The sequence below is a fragment of the Herpailurus yagouaroundi genome, unplaced genomic scaffold (genome assembly GCF_014898765.1).
Source record: "Herpailurus yagouaroundi ecotype Mexico unplaced genomic scaffold, PumYag 215, whole genome shotgun sequence".
Lineage (NCBI taxonomy): Eukaryota > Metazoa > Chordata > Mammalia > Carnivora > Felidae > Herpailurus > Herpailurus yagouaroundi.
The window spans coordinates 1738616-1760950 of record NW_024412446.1 but is presented as its reverse complement, the minus strand read 5'-3'; the positions used below and the strand labels follow the sequence as shown (position 1 = coordinate 1760950).

General features: G+C 38.8%; 1 protein-coding gene across 4 annotated transcripts in view; it reads left to right on the top strand.

Annotated features, from left to right (window-relative positions):
* Positions 1-22335, top strand: part of AP2B1 (adaptor related protein complex 2 subunit beta 1) — a 127717-nt gene that overhangs the window by 31225 nt on the left and 74157 nt on the right. For all 4 annotated transcript variants that reach the window (XM_040455189.1, XM_040455190.1, XM_040455188.1 and 1 more), the window contains 7 exons: positions 4234-4424; positions 7077-7298; positions 8513-8633; positions 8763-8858; positions 15917-16032; positions 16521-16686; positions 18140-18238. In XM_040455189.1, the coding sequence (XP_040311123.1) occupies positions 4234-4424; positions 7077-7298; positions 8513-8633; positions 8763-8858; positions 15917-16032; positions 16521-16686; positions 18140-18238 (1011 nt within the window). The remainder of the gene's footprint in view (positions 1-4233; positions 4425-7076; positions 7299-8512; positions 8634-8762; positions 8859-15916; positions 16033-16520; positions 16687-18139; positions 18239-22335) is intronic.

Genomic DNA, 22335 nt, shown 5'->3' with positions numbered 1-22335 from the left:
ATTTGCTTACCTTAAAAAAAGCTCCGCTGGCTCCAAGGGTCCATAAGGAACTGTCACACTGAAGTCTGTAGTTAAGGCAGAGAAAGATGTGTCTAGTATGGAGTGTGATTTTATATGTATCTATATGTTTTGTATATAAATGTGTATATGGATGTTTGTGTTTAATATCTGTATCTATAAAGTATACACATTACATTAGGGGGTGGGGTAGGGAGAAGTGTTTAGTTGCAGTCATCCCAAGAAACACCATAATTGGGAGGCAAGATCAATAAAAAAATTTTTTTACAATATGTATGTGTTCCTTTGTAACCTATATGCCAACTTTTTATAAATCCACTAATGTACTGAGAAAACTCATTTAAGGAACCCTATTTATAATTATATTTTTAAAGCAAAGCTTCTTTAGAAATTCCTTTCTAGGTTGTCTTGCTGGTTCAGTTGGCGGAGCATGCAACTCTTGATCTCAGGGTTGTGAGTTCAAGCCCCATGTTGGGTGTAGAGATTACTTAAAAATAAAATCTTAAAAAAATACAAAGGAAAAAAAAAGAAACTCCTTTCTTTTTTGGGAACTGTAGTTTTTTTTAAGATTATAGTTAAAAGGCTGTTCTCTTCCTGGCAGTGTTTCCTAAGAGAAGTGCCAGTTTTCCAGGGGAGAAATATTATGCATGTTAGTCTTAGTTCAAATTCAAAGTGATAGTTCAAGTGAAAGAGACCTAATCTTTGGGTTTTTTTTTGTTTTGTTTTGCTTTTTTTAATGTTTATTTATTTTGAGACAGAGCATGAACGGGGGAGGGTCAGAGAGAGAGGGAGACACAGAATCTGAAACAGGCTTCAGGCTCTGAGCAGTCAGCACAGAGCCCGACGCGGGGCTCGAACTCTCGGACTGCAAGATCATGACCTGAGCCGAAGTCGGATGCTTAACCGACTGAGCCACCCAGGTGCCCCCTAACCTTTGTTTTAATACATGGGTATATTAAGGCAGTTACTCCAAGGGTTAGATTTTTTTTCTTTATTATGTTGAATTACTGTTTGGAGAAGTCTTTCTGGAAAGAGGAAGTAGATCTTAAATTCTAATCTGTTATTTTTAAAGTTTATTTTTACAAATAGACAATATATGTGCTGTGTAAATAGTACAAAATTCCAAACAAGCAGAGTATAAACATCAACAAGTGAATTGTCCTGTTACTGTAACCACCCAGCTGCTGTCCTGAAGTCAGTCTTTTTTCTCTGTCTACTTTAGAGTTGGTGTGACTAGCTTAAGTTTCCTTTAGAGTGGGAGAAATGTGGCTTAACGACCAGAAGACTACTAAGTCCCTACAGGCCCACCGTAGTATGTTTCTGAAATCATAACAGCCTGTGAAGATTAGGAGTTGAGAGTGGAAAGACAGAACAGAGGAACTTGGAGAAGTTTTAGAGGAACTGTGGCATTTTGTTATTGGGGATGCATTTTTCTCTAGTTGGCCATTGGCTCAGTGACTGTTCGGCAGTAATCTCTTTTCTCAATGCAGGCCTTTCTAAATGTAATCCTATAATCTGGTCTCTCTGGATCTTTTAATGAGATTTACTTTTCCCTATTTCCTTTTTTGTTTTAATGTGATAATGAGTGGAAATTGCCTTATTTTGCCACCAGAACATATACTTCATTAGCCGCATTATACACTTGGTTTAATTTCCAATTGCCTATGATAATGACAGGGGAATTCTAATTGTTCGTTCTGTTCAGCATCCTTCTGTTCTCTTTTCTCCATTGCTTGTTTTGATTCCCTAAATTCTGACCTTTTCTTTTTCTACATTTCCTATTAACAGACTTTATATTTAACATGTAATTTTTCTAACTTCAAAAGGATTTAATAGCAAAAATGGTAAATTGTGGTAGGACATCTTATCTTGGACAGCTGGTAACCAAGATTGGGCATGTGTTGTCAGTAACAATTTGAAAACAGGCATTTGGTCTTCTGATATGACATTTTGATCCTTTATAATATAATGTCAATCCAAGTGTAGAATACATGGGAAATCTCTTTTCCCTGCATGTACAGCACCTGAGATGATGGAGAGGATTAGTATTTCACTCTTCATGCCTTTTGTTTTTCCCTAAATCCCATGCTTGATGATAGCAGACAAAAATTAAGTCAGAAAAGAACTTCATACCTGCTACCATGTGGTATGTGGGCTAGACAATTCTTCCTGATTTGTCTTAATAGCAGTAAAATCATATCATATCCATAATCATACTTACAAGTGAGCCTTTGATTTTTCATCTTGGAATTTTGTAATCACTAAATTATAGCTGAAGAGGATTCCATTCATGGCATCATACCTTTTATGTAATTATGAATGTTGTCAGACTTACGTTATGTGATTAAAAAATCATGTTGTCTAGACATTTATATTCTAGGATAAATGCTGGGATAGCCCGCAACCTACTCAGATAAGGTGGATGGTAAAATCAGTAGCTGAGGGGCATAGTTCAGCGTCCGACTCTTGATCTCGGCTCAAGACATGATCTCACGGTTCGTGGGTTTGAGCCCCGCATCGGCCTCTGCACTGATGGCATGGAGCCTGCTTGGGATTCTGTCTCTCCGCCTCTCCCCTTTTTCTTGCTGGCAAAAGGATGCAATTCTTAGTTTCTTTAGCTTTTAACAAGGGACTTCAGTGAGAACTAAGAATGAGTTGACGTTTGAACAATTTTAATATATATGACTGAAGCTGCTATCTCTTATCTCATTGATACTTAGAGAATATTTGGATTCAGTCTATACCTTGCTTGTTTTTAGTAACACCTGGGAGCCTCACTGAAAAATGGGGTTTAGGGGTGCCTGGCTGGCTCTGTTGGTAGAGCATGCAACTCTTGATCTCAGGATTGTGAGTTTGAGCCCCACGTTGGCCATACAGATTACTTTTAAAAAATGTGGTTTTAGGAGCGCCTGGGTGTCTACATCAGTTGAGCATCCCACTTTGGCTCAGGTCATGATCTCGTGTTTCTTGAATTTGAGCCCTACATCGGGCTCTGTGCTGACAGCTCAGAGCCTGGAGCCTGCTTCAGATTCTGTGTGTCCCTCTGTCTATTCCCGTCACCTGTTTGCATTCTCTTTCTCTCTCAAAAATAAACAAACATTAAAAAAAAAATTTTTTTTTAAAGTGTGGTTTTAAATTCACTTGTATAGGGCCATAGTGTAGTTTCTTGTGTGTTTTTATTTTTGTGTGTTTTTGCAATTTTTGAAATACTTTATTCACTGGCTGTAGACTTATTAGTTATATCAGGAATAATCTGTAATTTTGATAAAGGTTCACTTTTTCTTGAAACTAGTATGGATTCCCAGATCTGTAAGTCAGGATACAAGTGTACTTTCTTATATTTGGTAACAATTTTTCATATGTCATACTGCCTGAAAAGGTTACATTTGAGGCACCATATTTCTTTGAGTCTGAGATGGCATTGATTATAAGATGTGCTATTTTTTGTATTACCTAGAAAGAAATGTATTTCCTACATGCTTTTGGTTATTAAATGCATCTTAGTTTCAGAGATGTTGATGTGAAAAACTGTGCAACTTAGTCTTGAAGAGTTATGGTAATAGTACCACCTTAAATTTGCATAAGGCTTTATAGAAAGCACATATGTATATCATATATCATCTGATTGAGCCTCAAACTAAAACTAATCTGTGAGGTGGATTAAATTATCCCCAATTTTCAGATGAGGAACATCTCCAGACATGATCAATAGTGAACTAGGGTTTCAAGCTCATAATTTCTTACTCTGAGACTCATGATATGATTGACAGTATCACCTCCCCACTCCCCCTTACATGCATACCCATACAGCTCTATAATTAGCCTAGATTTTTCTGTCCGTTGCCTGCCTAATGTACATGTTTTGTGTTTAAACTTCATTGATCTTATAACTGTTCATATGTCTTGATTGTATTGATAGTGTTGAATACTATTGAAATTGTTAATGTTCTAACAGCAGATCATGTGTGACTTGTGTGACTGTCTGCTAATACGTGAATTGTTTTAATTCTGGGTTCCTGACCACTAAGAAGCTCTATATACCATCATTGGTGGTGTAATATGTTTTGAAAGCAGTCTATCTGTTTCTTCTAGCTAACTGGGTAAAATGTTCAGGAATGGTTACGAGTTGAGATCTATGAAGTGGTCCAGAGAAGATTATTTATTTATAATTGTACTGTTCTTGGTAAATCAAGGTCATGTCTGTTTCTTTCCCAGGTGGTGGCTAATGCTGTAGCAGCATTATCTGAAATCAGTGAATCTCACCCAAACAGCAACCTACTCGATCTGAACCCACAGAACATTAATAAGCTGCTGACAGCCCTGAATGAATGCACTGAATGGGGCCAGATTTTCATCTTGGACTGCCTTTCTAATTACAACCCTAAAGATGACCGGGAAGCTCAGAGGTCAGTCTGTTTTCTTGGATAGTATCTGGGAGACTTGCCTGCTTGAATAAGTTCTGTCTATATTAGAATAAGGGTCTCTTATGTTGGCAGAGATCAGTGGCTTGTGGGGCAGATACTGCTATCCTCATGGTATTTTGTCACTGGATTTAGGAACATTGTAGGTGGTGGAGTGAACCATGCACAAATAACTTCCTAAGGGATGTGTATTTTTCTTTTATTTAAAAAAATTTTTCTTTTAATGTTTATTTTTAAAAAAAAAATTTGTTTTTTTTCAACGTTTATTTATTTTTGGGACACAGAGAGACAGAGCATGAACGGGGGAGGGGCAGAGAGAGAGGGAGACACAGAATCGGAAGCAGGCTCCAGGCTCTGAGCCATCAGCCCAGAGCCTGACGCGGGGCTCGAACTCACAGACCGCGAGATCGTGACCTGGCTGAAGTCGGACGCTTAACCAACTGCGCCACCCAGGCGCCCCTAATGTTTATTTTTTGAGAGACAGAGACAGAGTGTGAGCAGGGGAGGGGCAGAGACAGAGAGGGATTCACAGAATCTGAAGCAGGCTCCAGGCTCTGAGCTGTCAGCACAGAGGCTGGCATGGGGCTCGAACCCACAAGCTGTGAGATCATGACCTGAGCTGAAGTCAGACGCTTAACTGACTGAGCCACCCAGGTGCCCCGAGATGTGTATTTTCCATTTCTTGTTTGAATACTGTAGTTACCCTCTGCTGAAATCTCCCTCATCGTGGTTCCACATCTCCCATACAGCAGTTTCTGGCCATTTGGTACACAAAGGTTTTTGAGTGTCTCTCACCATAGTGACAAACTTTTCATTTTATGAAATACATAGTAAATGGCTGGATACTAGTTACTAAGCTGAACTATACCTATCATTCAGTAATAGAGAAAATGTATTCAAGTCTGCAAAATATGTGATGTCTTCCATTAGATACAGAAATCACGTCAGTCTGAATTTAGAGAAGATTTTGGAAGGTGCACTTGGATTGTTGTGCTCAGCCCTTTACCAAGTTCACTGTTGTAAATTTTCTTTGACTATCACAAATTGACTACTAAATTTCGTATGCACCTACACACAGTTTACAGGATTGGCATTATCACCAATTTTTGAGTGTTTTGTGCATATAGGCACTATAGTAGGTAAAGTACTTCTGAAGAAATGGTGGCTCTTTGACATATTTTAATTATGTAGATAAGAACCTTCCTTGCCTGGATGAATCTCAAGCTACCATAATGTAAGTGCTCTTCACTTGTCTGGGAAATTGTTCCCTCTGGACCTGACTAAAACTCACCCTGATCGTTTCTTTCCATCGTCTAAAGTACAAGTATCTTATGGAAAGAACTTCATGTAAAATTTTATTTTTTGTTGATCATTGACATCTCACACTTCTTGTTCATTCACTTAGCAAGTATTTATTGAGGCTATGATGCCTGCCAGGCATTGTTATAGGCGCTGAGGATACACTGTCACCAGAATCGTAGCCCTCGTGGAACATTTATCCTGAGAGATGGTGCAGAAGTATATATTATATTATATTATATTATATTATATTATAATTATATATTATAATTACATTATTATAATATAATAATCATATACTATTATAATATAATGATTATTATATTATAATATGATTATTATATATTATAATAATTATATAATATATAATATAATATAATATAATATAATATAATATAATTAATATATAAATCAGAGCCTGATAAGTACTAATGAGAAAGATAAAGTAGGGAGGAGATATAAAAAAATGCTGGGCATTTGCGGATGAGGAATTGTGTTTTATCAAAGGGTGGTCAAGAAAGGCCTTGCTGAGAAGGTGGCTTTTGTGTAAAGACCCAAGAGCTGAGGGAGGTCAGAGAGTCAGCCAATTAGATATAGGAGGAAGGGAGAGGATCCCAACTTAATTACCTTGAATCCTTAACTGCATATAATCAGCTCACCTCTCATGTTGACCAAGAACTATCAAAATTAGGTTAATTTCTGAAGAACCCTCAACAGATAATTAAATACTCAAGATTTAGTGAAGCCTTTAAGCATAGGTAGCAGGGGCTAGGAGAATGGGAGAAAGGTATGGGAGAATATTGCAGTGGTGTTCTGTAACTTACAAACTTTTTCAGAGATTTCCTTAATCATGAAGGCAAGGAGTTGAGTAGTTTTCCTGGTTAACTCCCTTCCTTCTGCATCATATAATGACACCTTCAGTCACAGATGGCTGGCATCTCTCACTATGAAGTAACTCTTAAAACTTAATTTGACATCCTATAAGTTGAGGAGAAATAGTCTGTGAGGCAGGAAGCCCTTATGGAATATGGGGAGACCGACGACCATAAAACAGGAAGGTAAGTGGTGTGAGCCTCAAGTATTTTGGGTATTGCTTAGTTTCCTTGCAGTTTGAGCATCCCTTATTGCTGGTTTCCTGAGGTCTTCTGATGTCTCTGTTCTGCCTGTAGTTTGCTGCAGTATAGGATCCCAGTTCTGTTTACACATAGAGCTTTGACTTTCCTGATTCTCTAGTTTCTCTTGATACTGGGGCTATGGTACTCTGACACATTACATCATGGACTGGATTGAACAAAGAAATTTTAATTCAAGATATTAATTTTCCTTTTTTCCCCTCAGCATCTGTGAGCGTGTGACTCCCCGGCTATCTCATGCCAACTCGGCAGTGGTGCTTTCAGCAGTAAAAGTCCTGATGAAGTTTCTGGAGTTGTTACCCAAGGACTCTGATTACTACAATATGCTGCTGAAGAAGTTGGCCCCTCCGCTTGTCACTTTGCTGTCTGGGGAGCCAGAGGTGCAGTACGTCGCCCTGAGGAATATCAATCTAATTGTCCAGAAAAGGTTGGGAAACCAAGAACTGGTGATTAAAGTGTTTGTGATTTTGAATTAAGCTCAATAATATCAATATTAGAGTGTTAAGTTTTATTGATTTTTATTTTTAAAAAGTGTTTATTTTTATTTTTTTAAAGATCACACTTTTTAAAAAATTTTTTTTAACGTTTATTTATTTTTGAGACAGAGAGAGACAGAGTATGAATGGGGGAGGATCAGAGAGAGAGGGAGACACAGAATCTGAAACAGGCTCCAGGCTCTGAGCTGTCAGCACAGAGCCCGATGCGGGGCTCGAGCTCATGAGCAGTGAGATCATGACCTGAGCCGAAGTCAGACGCTTAACCGATCGAGCCACCCAGGCACCCCTATTTATTTATTTTTGAGAGAGAGTATGTGTGCGGTGGGGGGGGCAGAGAGAAAGGGAGAGAGAGAATCCCAAGCAGGCTCCACGCTGTCAACTCAGCCCAGCACAGGGCTTGATCCCATGAACCGTGAGGTCACGACCTGATCCGATATCAAGAGTCGTATGTCAACTGATTGAGCCACCCAGGCGCCCCTAAGTTGTTGCTGCTGCTGTTGTTGTTTTAATGTTTGTTTATTTTTGATAGAGCACAAGCGGGGCAGGGAGGGGCAGAGAGAGAGAGAGATGGAGACAGAATCTGAGGCAAGCTCCAGGCTCTGAGCTGTCAGCGCAGAGCCGGATATGGGCCTCAAACCCACAAACTGTGACATCATGACCTGGGCCAAAGTTGGATGCTTAACCAGCTGAGCCACCCAGGCACCCCTCCTCCCCCCCACTAAGTTCTTTTTAATGTATGGAAATGAAAATGTTGAATGGCAAGCAGCTTGTCCAGGGTGAGGAGGCTAATAGTTGTTTTTGGAGTGTCCCTGTGATAAATACATAGTGCTGCTCTCCAATGTAGTTTGTTTTCTGAAGGGCCTCTTAATAGTATACCAGCTTGTGCCTGCTTCATACAGTTCAGGCTGTAGTTTAGAGCCAGATTGTTCTTCCAGCAGTTCTTAGCAGTATGTACCCTAATCCTTAAAAAATTTCTACCAAAAGGGGAACTGGTGAGAGGGATATACAGGAAGTTTGTGAGGTTTTGGGGATGGGGAGGAGTGAATAGAGAGCAGAGAGACACAGATTAGATATTAATACAGACTTAAAAGGACGTGTCAATATATGCCTCGCCTTCCTTATCTTGTGTTTCTGTGTACCGCAGGCCTGAAATCTTGAAGCAGGAAATCAAAGTCTTCTTTGTGAAGTACAATGATCCCATCTATGTTAAACTAGAGAAATTGGACATCATGATTCGTTTGGCATCCCAAGCCAACATTGCTCAGGTCAGACGTAAAGCAGACTCAGGTTTATAAATCACGTAGATCTTAAGGTCTGGCCTTCAGAAAAAGCAAGGCCATGAAATTGCTTTTTGAGAATCCTTAATGATTTTCTACTTCCTGGATTTTTAACAGGTTCTGGCAGAATTAAAGGAATATGCCACAGAGGTGGATGTTGACTTTGTTCGCAAAGCTGTGCGGGCCATTGGGCGGTGTGCCATCAAAGTGGAGGCAAGTGTCTAGTGTAGTTGTGATCACATTACAGGATTCGGAGTGTTCTCTTCACTCCTTTCTTTAAAATGGGTTTCTTAAGTTTATTAAAATAATAAAGCACATAGGTAAAATTCCCAGAGGGAATCATTTTTATCTCTTTGTAGTTTCAGTTATTTTGACTACTCCCATGTTTCTAAATAATATGCTAATGGTATTTATTGATTTACCAGTTATACACATTATCTGTTAACTTTGTGCTGTAAGTACCATTCTTCATGTACCCCACCGTTCCTACTTGAACCATCCTATTCTCCAATACTTATATCATGAGGTTTTTTGCTCCTGTATTGATTATCTTTGTAAATTGAGATAGTATGCCCTCATTTGTTTTTCTATTGACTAAAAGTTAGAAAACTCACCGTGCATATTATGACCAAATATTTAGGGCCAGTAGAATACAAATGATTGTATTTTCTTTCCTGTAGAGACTTTTATTTTTTCTGGAGTTTCTATAATGGCCTTTCTTTTTTTCTTGCATTATATGTCTTCATTGCATTCCTATCTTCTTCCATCCAAACTTTTCAAGCATAGTATCAAATGTGTGTAAGCCTTTTTTTTGTCCTAATCCCTTGTCTCTTCAGTCCTCTGTCCTCTCACTTGCCCCAGTCTGGCTTACTGCTTTTTTGGCCTTTGCACAGCCATATTTCCATATAGCTTCTCTTCATAGCTCCTTGTTGTTATTAGTCTTCTTTAATAGCATTCCTTTTTGTGTGATTGCCGTAGCTTCTTGAGTCTCTGACAATATGAATTACAGTGTTTTGTTTCTGCAGTTTAAATTTAATTGTCTGGAGTATTGTATGGTGACCGTTGCAGGTCTATATATAATTTTTTAATTGAGGTGTATACCATGCTTATAGTAATTTACAGCCCATTTAAATTGTTTAAGAATGAGATAACAGAAAAGATCATTAGGACTTCTGTGAGTACAGGCAGGGCTGCTGACCAACAGGTTTCTGCTTTAGGGCAGGGAGTTGATTTTTATTTGGAAGTCCTCTGAAAGAGCCTCTCTGTGACCCGAGAGGGGGGATTGATTTTTAGCTTGGTTGCAGCCTTCCAGTAGGTGTTAATGGGCTATAGCTTATATTGCTCTCCATATTGTCCTCCCATTTGTTTTTCATCATTCAGGAATTTGTTGAAATTAATGAAAACGTCTGTTTGCTATGATGTAGTGGATTCAGAACTCCGTATTTGTTCTTGCTACTTGACTCTATGCAGTTCTGCTTAGAGTCAGAGGATTGGACCATCTGATTTCTCAAGGATACTAAAATAATTTGCACAGTATGTCCAGTGCTTCATGGGAACAGAAGGAAACAGATGCTGTGTCAGAGAAGCATCTATGAAAGCCACGTTCCTAATTAGCCTTCCTTTTATTAAGACAGTGCTGCTTTGTGCAGTTACCATTGATAAATCATTTAACCAGAAGTTAATTACTTCTGGTTCTGATCGCTGAGTTCAGATATTTAATACACTCTGTTACTCCACTGAGAAATAGAAAGTCTATTTATTGGATCTTGATACATCTCTTTTGTCACCATTCTTCACATTCTTTTCTTACTGAAGTATAACCATCCACTTACTATTAGATAATTTTCGGAGATTTTGGTAGCATTAAGAGTCATTTTGTGCTTTTCATTGCCAGTCTGTCATCACCTATTCACTTCTTTTGCAAAGCTCTAGAGTCATACAAAATTATCTCTCATTCCAAAGTTAAAAGAGATTTTCTATCACTGAAATTACTAGAAAGTGTTCTCCATCTGTATTCCTAGAGGCTGTTAATGCCATGTATTGTGACTAATGGGAAAGTAGTCCATAGTCTGGAAGGGATAAACTTCTGATGGCTTTCACTTCTTCCTTTGACTTGGGATGCCGGGGTAGGAATACGAGAGCATGTGAGGAATGAACTTTGGAAACGTAAGATCAGCCTTCTAGCAAGTGCTCTCTTATCTCAGGTTGCCTGGATTTGCTGGAGCACTTTTTCTAGACCTGATTCAGTCACGAAGGTTATTGGTTGGAAAGAGGTGCCTAGCCCAAACACACTTATTAGGGCCAGAGAAGAAATGATGGTCTGTTTCTAATAAAGCATTCATGGGAAGGGGGAAGAACCAGTGAGGGAATTATAATAGACTTTCTGTATAGCCTCTGAACCAAGCTGCTGCTTGCATTCAAGAATGCTGCTGCATTCTCTCAGGGCCTCTTACCTTTTTTAATGTGTAGTTGGTTTCAGAGATATGACAAATGAAAAATAAATGAATATTAGTTTAATGCTAAGCTGCGAGAGAAGGGCCTACCTAGCAAGTTTAGGGTGTCTTTAAGAGTTTGAGTTGTATTTTTATAACTGTAAAGATAAGTGTTTCTATGTTGCTGTAAGTATTCTGAAGTGAAAAAATATGTATAATTTTGTTATTAAGTTGGTTAGGTTAAAGATTAAGCAGTAAGCTGCTCAGTCAATAAATAGCATTAGAAAGGCAGTCCAATAGTACTGTTTTTTTCCATAACTTTTGCCTATCTTTTGCCTGATTTTTTAGTAGATTTTACTTCACTCCTCCCCCAGCTTTATTGGGGTGTGATTGACAAAGTTATATGTATTTACAGGGTATACCTGTTTCTTCAAGGAAGAGATAAACCCCTGGTCTTTCTTAGTCAATTGATTTTATTTGTTTCAGAGAGATTAAGGCACTGAGTTCTCACTTCCCAGTCTTCTGTTCTGTGGTGTTAACTACAGATCAGGGTAAGATACTGATATGTGTCTCATCCCTTAATTTAAAAACAAATTATTTTTCCTGCTAGGAAAACCATATGTGTTTGCTACATAAAATTATAGAAGCTAATTTAAATGAAAATAAAACACTGTTTTCTCCTACCCCTGTTCTACCCTCCCACAGATGATATGGACATGATTTTAAATCTTTGTCTATATAGTCTTTCATACACCAGTGTACTTTTTACAAAAATGAGATGATTCTAAAAATGCTATTTACTTTTGTGGTCTGCCTTTTTTATTGAATTAGGCATGGACATTTTTCTGTGTTATTAGCATTTTATATCCTTTTTAGTGGATTATAGACATGATGTGTGATTGCTTCTAATTTATTTAGCCTTTCTCTTATTGTAAGACCTTAAAGTTCCTGCTCTTTTTCCAAATAATGACATAAAGAGGACCTTATAACCAAGTTTCTGATCTCTAGTGGAGGTGAACATTGTTTCATTTATTAGCCATTTGGAATCACTTGTTCATGTCCTGTGCACCTTTTTCCAATGAGTTGTCTTTTCCACAATGATTTTTTAAAAATCTCTTATAATTAAAGATATTAATCCTTCACTTTGTAGCAGTTGTTTTCCCAATTTGTTTTCCTTTTGATTTCATTTGAAGTTGCGATTCACAGAAGTTTACGTTTCCTTGTTTAGTGAGTTCTGTTTTGTTGTCAGGGGTTCTTTAGCGGTGCACCTAGAAGATTGTGCTTCACCTCAAACTTCTATAAAAGCCACTGTTATTTTCTACTTTTATGGCAAAGATTTTATTTTTTACATTTAACAATATTTTCAATAATTAAAACAGAAAGAATTTTGGTGAAAAATATGAGGGTGAGGATCAAACACCAGACCAAACCATCTTTTCCTTACTGGTAGGAAATGTTGTCTTATACTAAATTTTATAAGTGTATATTCTGTATTTCTCTGTTTCTGGACTTTTTTTATCTGAACAGTGATTGGATGTTTAATCTTGTTCTTCTGCCATACTGCTTTAATGGTAGGTGTTTTGTGTTTTCCTCTTTAATCAAAAGCAATATGGTTGAGATGACAATTTGCTCAAAAATTACTGTTCCAGAGGCGCCTGGGTGGCTCAGTCAGTTAAGTGTCCAACTTTGGCTTAGGTCATGATCTTACAGTTTGTGGATTTGAGCCCCGCGTTGGGCTCTGTGCTGATGGTTCAGGGCCTGGAGCCTGCTTCAGATTCTGTGTCTCCCTCTCTCTCTGTTCCTCCGCCGTGCTCGCTCTCTCTCTCTCTCTCTCTCTCAGAAATAAAGATTAAAAAAAATTACTGTTCCAGACTTAAATATTTCTCAGATATTGATGCATCATGGGAAATAGCCTTTTGTCTTTATTATAATAATGATACAAAGGGCTCACTAAATGTTAACTTCATATCAAACTCTGTGTTAAACACTTCATTTATGTTATTTATGATAATTTAAAAAATTTTTAATGTTTATTTGAGAGAGAGAGAGAGAGAGAGAGAGAGAGAGAGAGAGAGAGCGCATGAGTGGTGGAGGATCGGAGAGAGAGGGAGACACAGAATCTGAAGCAGGCCCCAGGCTCCGAGCTGTCAGCACAGATCCCGACTCAGGGATCGAACCCATGAACCGTGAGATCATGACCTGAGCCGAAGTCAGACACTTAACCAACTGAGCCACCCAGGCGCCCCAATGTTATTTATGATAATTTAGAACTTACAGCAGTCTATATCCTACATACTCTATAATTTATCACAACTTATATGTGATAAATTTTTCTAATTTTGCTGTTGCAGTAACCACACAGGAATTACTGGCTGAAAAGGAATAAAATAGAATCCAAAAATGGAAAAAATACATAAAAGATGGCAGAATCATTTCATGGTGCAACAGAATCATCATATAGCCTCAAGATGCAGTTTTGTTTTTATTAAATTGCTTGGAGTGGTTTAACTTCGTACCTTTAAAAGATTATATTCCAAAGTTTTCAGGCATACACTAAAGTGAAATTGATTAATGAGCTGTCGTGTACACATCATCCATTTTGAACAAGTATCAACATGTTGCTGTTTTTATCTTCTCCCTTACTCTTCAAGGGAATGAAGTGCTATTGTATTTTTGTTTTTTAAGTAGGCTTCACGCCCAGCACAGAGCCCAACCTTGAACTCACAACCCTGAGATCATGACCTGAGCTGAGATCAAGAGTCAGACACCTGGGGCACCTGGGTGGCTCAGTCGGTTAAGCGTCCGACTTGGGCTCAGGTCATGATATTGTGGTTCGTGGGTTTGAGCTCTGCGTCAGGCTCTGTGTTGACAGCTCGGAACCTGGAGCCTGCTTCAGACCCTGTCTTCCTCCCCCTGTGCTCCTCCCCCTCTCATGCTCTGTTTCTCTCTCTCAAAAATAAACAAACATTAAAAAAAAATAATAATAATAATAAAACAGGCCCCTAACCAACTGAGCCACTCAGGTGCCCCAGTGCTACTGTATTTTTTTTTTTAATTTTTTTATTCTTTCTTTATTTTTGAGAGAGAGACAGATTGCGAGTGGAGGAGGAACCGAGAGAGAGGGAGACACAGAATCCAAAGCGGGATCCAGGCTCTGAGCTGTCAGCACAGAGCCCACCATGGGGCTGAGTCCCAAAGATCAGGAAGCTGAGCCAAAGTCGGATGCCCAACCGACTGAGCCACCCAGGTGCCCCAAGTGCTATTGTATTTTAATGCAGATCCCAGATATGATCTTACAAAAGTAGTCCATGTGTATATCATAGAGTATGTCCTTAAAAAAATACATTGTCATGATACCATTACTATACCCAACAACTAACAATAATCCTTTATCTCATTGAATACCCAGAACATGTTCAATTTTCCCTAGTTGTCTTTTTATAGTTGGCTTGTTCAAATCAAAATCTAAAGAAGATTCACATGTTGCATTTGGTTACTATGTTTCTTAAGTCTTACTTCCTTGAGGTGCCATGTATTGAAGTGATTATATCATTAGGTTTATACAGTTTTCCAGAGTCTGGATTTTGCTGGTGTAGTTTAGGGATGTTGTTTATCTCATTCTGTCATCCCCTGTAAATAATTAAATCTAGAGGGTTGGTAATGTTCATATTCAGTGTTAGGCAAAAGTATCTCTTTTAATGCTGTGTACTTTCTATTGCATCTTATCAAGAGGCATCTAATGGAGTGACCCATCAGAGTGCATCATGAGATATGATAAATTAGGCTTTGATTTTTAGGGTCTCTTGTCCGAAACCTTTCCCTTTTTAAAAACTATGACCTAGGGATGCCTGGGTGGCTCAGCAGGTTAAGCATCCAACTTCGGCTCAGGTCATGATCTCACAGTTCGTGGGTTCGAGCCCCACGTCGGGCTCTGTGCTGTCAGTTCAGAGCCTGGAGCCTGCTTCGGATTCTGTGTCTCCCTCTCTCTCTGCCCCTCCCCCACTCATGCTCTGTCTCTATCAAAAAATAAATAAACGCTAAAAAAATTTTAAAAAACTATGACCTAGAGTGTCAGTACATTAGTTTTATCACTTGTATTCTCCCATATTCCCTTCATTAATAAAAGGTTAATAGATCCAATTCTATTTTATAGATGAACTAAAGGCTGTGGAAAATTGCAGTTTATCTGAGGCCATAGACTTTCAGTTATATAGTTCAAAAGATGGCAAATTTTCCTTAAGAGTTTTTTGAGCCACAGATAACTTTGAAAATATAATGAAAGCTATGAATCCTCTCCCTGGAAAATATGCTTATATGCACATATGCAATTTGGCAGTTTCATTTCAGGAAGTTTGTTTTATTGGTTGATTTTAATTTTAAGTAATCTGTACACTCAGCATGGGCCTTGAACTCATTACCCTGAGATCAAGAGTTGCATGCTCCTCCTCTAGCTGAGCCAGCCAGGCACCCCTCATTTCAAGAGGTTTAAAGCCATGAACTCCAGATAAAGATCTACCTTGGCTTATTCTTTCCTCCTACCTTGACATATTCTTTCTTCTCATTTCTATTCTCTTGGCTATCCAAGATGATACAACTATCATTTGATCCAACTCATTTGTCAAGTATATTTTTGCAATGAATAAAATTTGGGGTTTATCTGGAAATTCTGTGTATCTCCATGAGATAGCCTAGCCTGTAGTGTAGCTTGGTCAAATTAGGTGCCTGATCTTTTAGTTTAGCTTAGTTGGTGCACATGTATGTCACATAGCTATTTTTATATTGAGGTTGCATTATTGGAGAGATTGTCTGACTTGTCATTTATTGTGTTCCTCTTCATAGCAATCTGCAGAGCGCTGTGTGAGCACATTGCTTGATCTCATCCAGACCAAAGTGAATTATGTGGTCCAAGAGGCAATTGTTGTCATCAGGGACATCTTTCGGAAATACCCCAACAAGTATGTACAAGTACTTCTACCCTCTTCTTCCAACCATATAGGCAATGTGTAAGGCACTTTGAAATTGGCTAGGTATAAATTATTCTTTGTAATGTAACTGGTCATAATAGGATATTTTGTTAAAAATCCTATTAAAATGGATACCTTATGAAAAATAACTTTTGTTTATTTAAAAGTTTTTTAATGTTTATTTTTGAGAGACAGAGAGAGAGGGAGACCAAATCTGAAGCAGGCTCCAGGCTCAGCACAGAGCCCGACGCAGGGCTCAAACTCACAAACCGTGAGATCATGACCTGATCTGAAGTCAGACGCTTAACCAACTGAGCCACCCAGGCGCCCCGAGCTTGTGCATTCTCTTAACCAAAAGCCTTTATAGTTTGGTGGTTTGGTTTAGGGTACCTTGTTGGTCATTTTTTTTTTTAGCCTTCATTGTTAAATACACTTCTCAGTTGTGCCCTCAATAACTATAGTTGATTTTGTTACATCAGGTATGAAAGCATCATTGCCACTCTGTGTGAGAACTTAGACTCGCTGGATGAACCAGATGCTCGAGCAGCTATGATTTGGATTGTGGGAGAATATGCTGAGAGAATTGACAATGCAGATGAGTTACTGGAGAGCTTCCTGGAAGGTTTTCATGATGAAAGCACCCAGGTAAGTTCTCACCTGTGTCCTGTGTCAGATCTTTTGGGGAAATTTTCAGGGAAAGTAAAGGTTGAGCACTTAGGGTGTGTGTGTGGGTGTGGGTGTGTGTGTGTGTGTGTGTGTGTTGAGAATTGTGACCTTTTCAATTGTGCTGATTTCTTATGGAGCAAATCTGCCTTAGACCAGTGGTTCTCAAACTTTAGTGAACCTAGAGTTTGTTAAAGCACAGGTTAGGTTGCTGGCCCCACCCTTGGAGTTTCTGACTCAGTGGGTCTGAGATGGGCTTAAGCATTCTCATTTCTTACCAGGTTCAGGGTGCTGCTGCTGCTAGTGGTCCAGAACCACACTTTAACAACTAATGGCTGAGAGCAGTAATTAGCACTTTTTAATTTTCTGTCACTGGAAGATGATGACCTATTCCTGTTCATAATGGTTGTGGCTCATTCCAGCAGGTGTTTTTGCTTAGAGCTGCGGTGAGGGTTGGCATGTGCAGTTTGAAAAGATTCTCTGGATAGCTAGATTTCTTCCCATCTTCTGTCTCTCCTCTACCAAAATGGAGAGACCTGACCTTGGAACTGTGGGCACAGAGAAGCAGATAAATTATAAAACCCTTTTCCCCTGGCATTTGCACTCATTGCACATTGAAGGTCATGTATGTAATCCACCATAGTAATTTTAATAGACCTATACAAGGAACACATACAAGCCTATAGCTTTGTGTATGGTTCAGCAGCCCATTTTTTTTTACATTAAAAAAAATTGTTTTTAATGTTTATTTATTTTTGAGAGAGAGAAACAGTGTGAGTGAGGGAGGGGCAGAGAGATGGGGAGATAGTCTGAAGCAGGCTCCAGGCTCTGAGCTGGCAGCACAGAGCCTGACACGGGGCTCCAACTCATGGACCACAAGATCATGACCAGAGCTTAACCAACTGAGCCACCCTGGCACCCTTCAGCAGCCCATTTTTAATTAGCTGTGATCTGGCATAGTTTTACTGTTTTTTGGCTCTTGCCCTAGTATGACAGATAATTCCCTAATTTCTCCCCAAGTTGTATCTTTTGGTGGAAATGAATATAAAGGATTTAATAAATAAGCAACTTTTTGTGCCAAAAATGCAATTTAGGGACAAGAGGCTAGTGAGTTTGGGTTGTTGTTTTTTTAATTAATTTATTTTTGAGAGAGAGAGAGAATGAGCAGGGAGAGGGGCAGAGAGAGAGAGAGGGAAAAAGAGAACCCCAAGTAGGCTCTGTACTGCCAGTGTGGAGCCTGATGCTGGGCTCAAATTCACAAACCTTGAGATCATGACCTGAGCCAAAACCAAGAGTCTGATGCTCCACTGGCTGAGCCACCCAGGCTTAGAAAGACCAGGTAGTAATTCGTAGATGGGTAAGCACTACTTTGGAAATAATGGTAGGGAGTAATGTAAATGCTTTTCACTTTATCTGTTAAATTACATCCCCATAGGTGCAGCTCACTCTGCTTACTGCCATAGTGAAGCTGTTTCTCAAGAAACCATCAGAAACACAGGAGCTGGTACAGCAAGTCTTGAGTTTGGCAACACAGGTATGAAATCTAGAAAAAGCATGGGTTTGATTTGTCTGCTTTTATATTGAGGAGATCATGAAACTCTGAGAAGATTCAATTGGGGGGATTTGTTTATTTATTTTTACTTATTTATTCACTTATTATTTTAAGTAGGCCCTATGCCCAAGTTGGGGCTTGAACTCACAACCCCAAGGTCAAGAGTCACATGCCCCACCGACTAAGCCAGTGTGGCACCCCTCATTTGGGAAGATTTTAATTGGAAAGGGCGCAGTCTTTAGATCCTGTTAAAATATAAAAATAGTGCCTCTTATACATATAACATCGAATTATAGTTCGGTGGCTTTTAAATGAACTGGCTCCAGTTTCTGTTGAACTTAGATGGGCTTAACTTAGATATTTTACTTTTAATGAATGACCTACAGTGTGAAAATGACATTGAGTCTCACAGTACTGGGTGACTCACTTAAGTCTCACTCCTTCTGGGTGACTTAATTTCACCTTCTAAATGAAAGTACAATGATTTAATATTGGTAAATGCCTCAACAAAGGTCTCCGATATTGTTCTTTCTACCTTCTAGAATTGATTGCCTTTCTCTTTAAGTAATTTTAAAGTGCTTTTGCTGCCTCCTTAATTATTCGATATTTTTGGTCCTCCCTAGGATGAGTTCTGATTTCAGAAATGTGGCAACTGGAGGCCACAGATTTATTGTCACCATCTTAGGTCCACAGAAATCAAAACAATTATTTTATCTACTGTAACTAGTATAGCAATCATCAATTCATCATAATTTCGTTATGTTCTTAATTGAATTTGAGAACTGGCTGGCTATAGCAGGCCGTCAGAAGTTCAGGTGTGTGTCGACACATGGAATCGGATTTAGATACTCAGTTTACCATATTTCTTATTCATCTCTGTATAGTGGTAGATAATCAAAATTTGAAATCTTTTCATAGTACTTTTATCTGTTATCTTTCCTATTATTAATTTTACATCCTTTAATATATATTTGTAAGCATTCTTTGAAATGTTTCTTTAAAAAAAATTCCCTTTTAAACATCTTCCTTTGCCTGAAGCAAAGCAATTTCTATAACCATCAAGGCAGTGGTTATTTAATACCTGTATTGAATTGAGCATTCTAGACTTTTTTTTTTTTAATTTTTTAATCTTTATTTTTGAGAGAGAGAAATAGAAAGCGTGAATGGGAGAGGGGCAGACAAAGAGAGAGAGAGGGAAACATAGAAGCTAAAGCAGGCTCCAGGCTCTAAGGTGTCAGCACCGAGCCCGATGCAGGGCTACAACTCAAGGATCTCAAGATCATGACCTGAGCCAAAGTCAGCCACTTAGCCAACAAAGCCACCCCAGTGCCCGAGCCTTTTAGACTTCTTAGTGTAGACCCTTGATCACCCATTTGTATCTGTGTTAAGGTGGATTTACAACAAGTTTCTAAAGAGAATTTGGGCCTTGCTCTCTCCCTGCTTATCTCTAGATAGGGATAGTCTTAAAATCAAGCAAGTGTCCTTGGTAGGTTCCATTGTAGTCACCGGTTCTCAACCCTATCTCCATCTCCATGGTCTGTTGAAGGCCTATGGGTCTGTATTTCAAAGGCGTCACAAGAGAGCTGTATTTTGGATTCTTGTCAGATTATCTCCTGTTATTTATCAAAATTTGCCTGAGATAAAGTGTTTAGGGAGGATTGCTTAAATAATACAAGGACTCTCTGTTCTTACAGATAAAATTCGCCACTGAATCAAGCCAGACTGGTAGAGAGCTGGGTATCTAGACTGCATTGTACCTGACCCTTAATTAAGTTACATTTACTAAATTATACCAATACATTCATCTAATAGTAGGGTTGTCATGAGAAACTATCCTATTTGGATCTGTTGTCAGAGTCATTTGTTATTCCATTGTATGTTTTTTTTTCTTTATGAGGTTTCATCAAACAAATTCCTAACCAGTTTTGGATTCTCCTAAGCATTGGTAGGTATGTAGTTAACTGACCCTCTGAATGGCTTATGTAACTAGATTTCATGCTCATATGAGTTGGAAACTTTAGAGTCAAATTTAAGGATCTCTTGTAGAAAATGTGTAGGTCATTGTGGCATGCATTTTTCTGTTTCTAGTTCTGATTTATGCTCTCTAGTCCTGGATGCATTTTTGTAAGCTTTGCTAAGTCCTTTTCTGGGACTAGGACAGGGTATAAGTAGACCATCAGATATTCCTGATTGAGACTTTTTGTATAAGGACTAGTATAAAATCTTTAATAATAACCATTTTTATTGTGCTTACTATGTACCAGGCATTCTTGTAAGGACTTTACACGTTAATTTAATCTCAGTAATGGTTGATACTGTTATTATTCCCGTTTTATAGATAAGGAAACTGAGACATAGGCCCAGTTAGTATGTGGCAGAGTGAGGAGTCAAACCCAGGTAGCCTGGCTCCAGAGTCTTTGTTGTTATCTATCATGCTGTGCTGCTTCTCTAGCCTGAAGGTCAGGGATGACTTTGAGACTGCGTACTCCTTGCTTTCCCTCTCTGAAGCACTATTGTGCATAAGCCAGTACATGCAAGCGAACTTAGTGGTTTTAAGATCATTGTAGGTGATTATTTCATATTTGGTTGTAAATAATTATTAAGCAGTTTTTCTAGCCAACCCTTTTCTGTCCAGTTAATGAGATCTGAGGAGTTACCATAAAAGAAGAGCACATTGGTATATAAGTCTTTTCCACTGTAAGTTTTTTTCTCTGTTTTGTGCCCCCCACCCCTACCCTCCAAGTTTGTGAAATACGAACCTAATAACTTGTTAGGTACCAATATTAGGAACCTAATAACTTATTAGGTACCAATTTCAGTTGAGGGCAGTGTGATCTGCTAAGTTGTGTTAATTAAGTTTATTTATTTTTAATTTTTTTTTTAAGTTGATTTATTTTGAGAGAAGGACAAAGCCTGAGTCCGGGAGGGACAGAGACAGAGGAGGTGAGAGAGAATCCCAGGCAGGCTCTGCACTTCTAGTGCAGAGCCTGATGCTGGGATTGAACTCACAAAACGTGAGATCATGATCTGAGCCGAAGTCAGATGCTTAAACAACTGAGCCACCCAAGCATCCCTAAGTTGTGTTCATTTGAATTGGGTGATGGGAGTTCTATTTCTGCTACATCCCTGGTTCGAGACATGCCTGAGCAAATTTCTTTTTAATACTGTTCCTTTCCCATTTCAACAATAGAGTTAATTAATACTGGGTTTTTTTGTGTGTTTTTTTTAACCTGTGCTGATAATTCAGTGAAGTAATGTGAAATATTTATGCTTCTAACTTTATTTTTATTAAATAAAAACATTTTTTATGTTAATTTTTGAGAGAGAGAGAGGCAGAGTGCAAGTGGGGAGGGAGCAGAGAGAGGGAGACACAGAATTCGAAACAGGTTCCAAGCTCTGAGCTGTTAGCACAGAGCCCGATGTGGGGCTCGAACTCAAGAACCATGAGATCCGAAGCCGGCTGAAGTCAGCCTCTCAATTGACTGAGCCACCCAGGTGCCTCTGTGCTTCTAACTTTAAATAAAATGGTGGTTAATTAGAAATATTATTACAGGAAAAGGAAATGAACCCTTGAATCCAAGGCTTCATTTCAAAGGTTTGTCTTCTCTGCTTTGGTAGTTATAGAGCAATCAGTTAAGAATACACACAGAAGTGTCCAGACTTTAATAATTACCCTGTATAGTATGTTCAAGAAAAATTAAGATGAAGACTTCTCTATGAGCTAGAGAACACCATCATCAAAATCACCTGTGCTGCTTGCTGGAAATGTAAATTCCTGGGCCTGATCCTGACATAATGAAAATTTCTGTGATGTGGCCCTAGAATCTGCCACTGAGTGACTTTCCTGGTATGTTATAATGTTGATGCATAGTACAGTTTACTGTTTTCGAGCATGCCTGGTAATTATTTTGGAAGCTCTTAAATTTTTAGAAATGTACTATTTTTTCTGGGGCACCTGGGTGGCTCAGTCAGTTAAGCATCCAACTTTGGGTCAGGTCATGATCTCACGGTTCATGAGTCTGAGTCCCGCATCAGGCTCTGTATTTACAGCTCAGAGCCTGGAGCCGGCTTCAGATTTT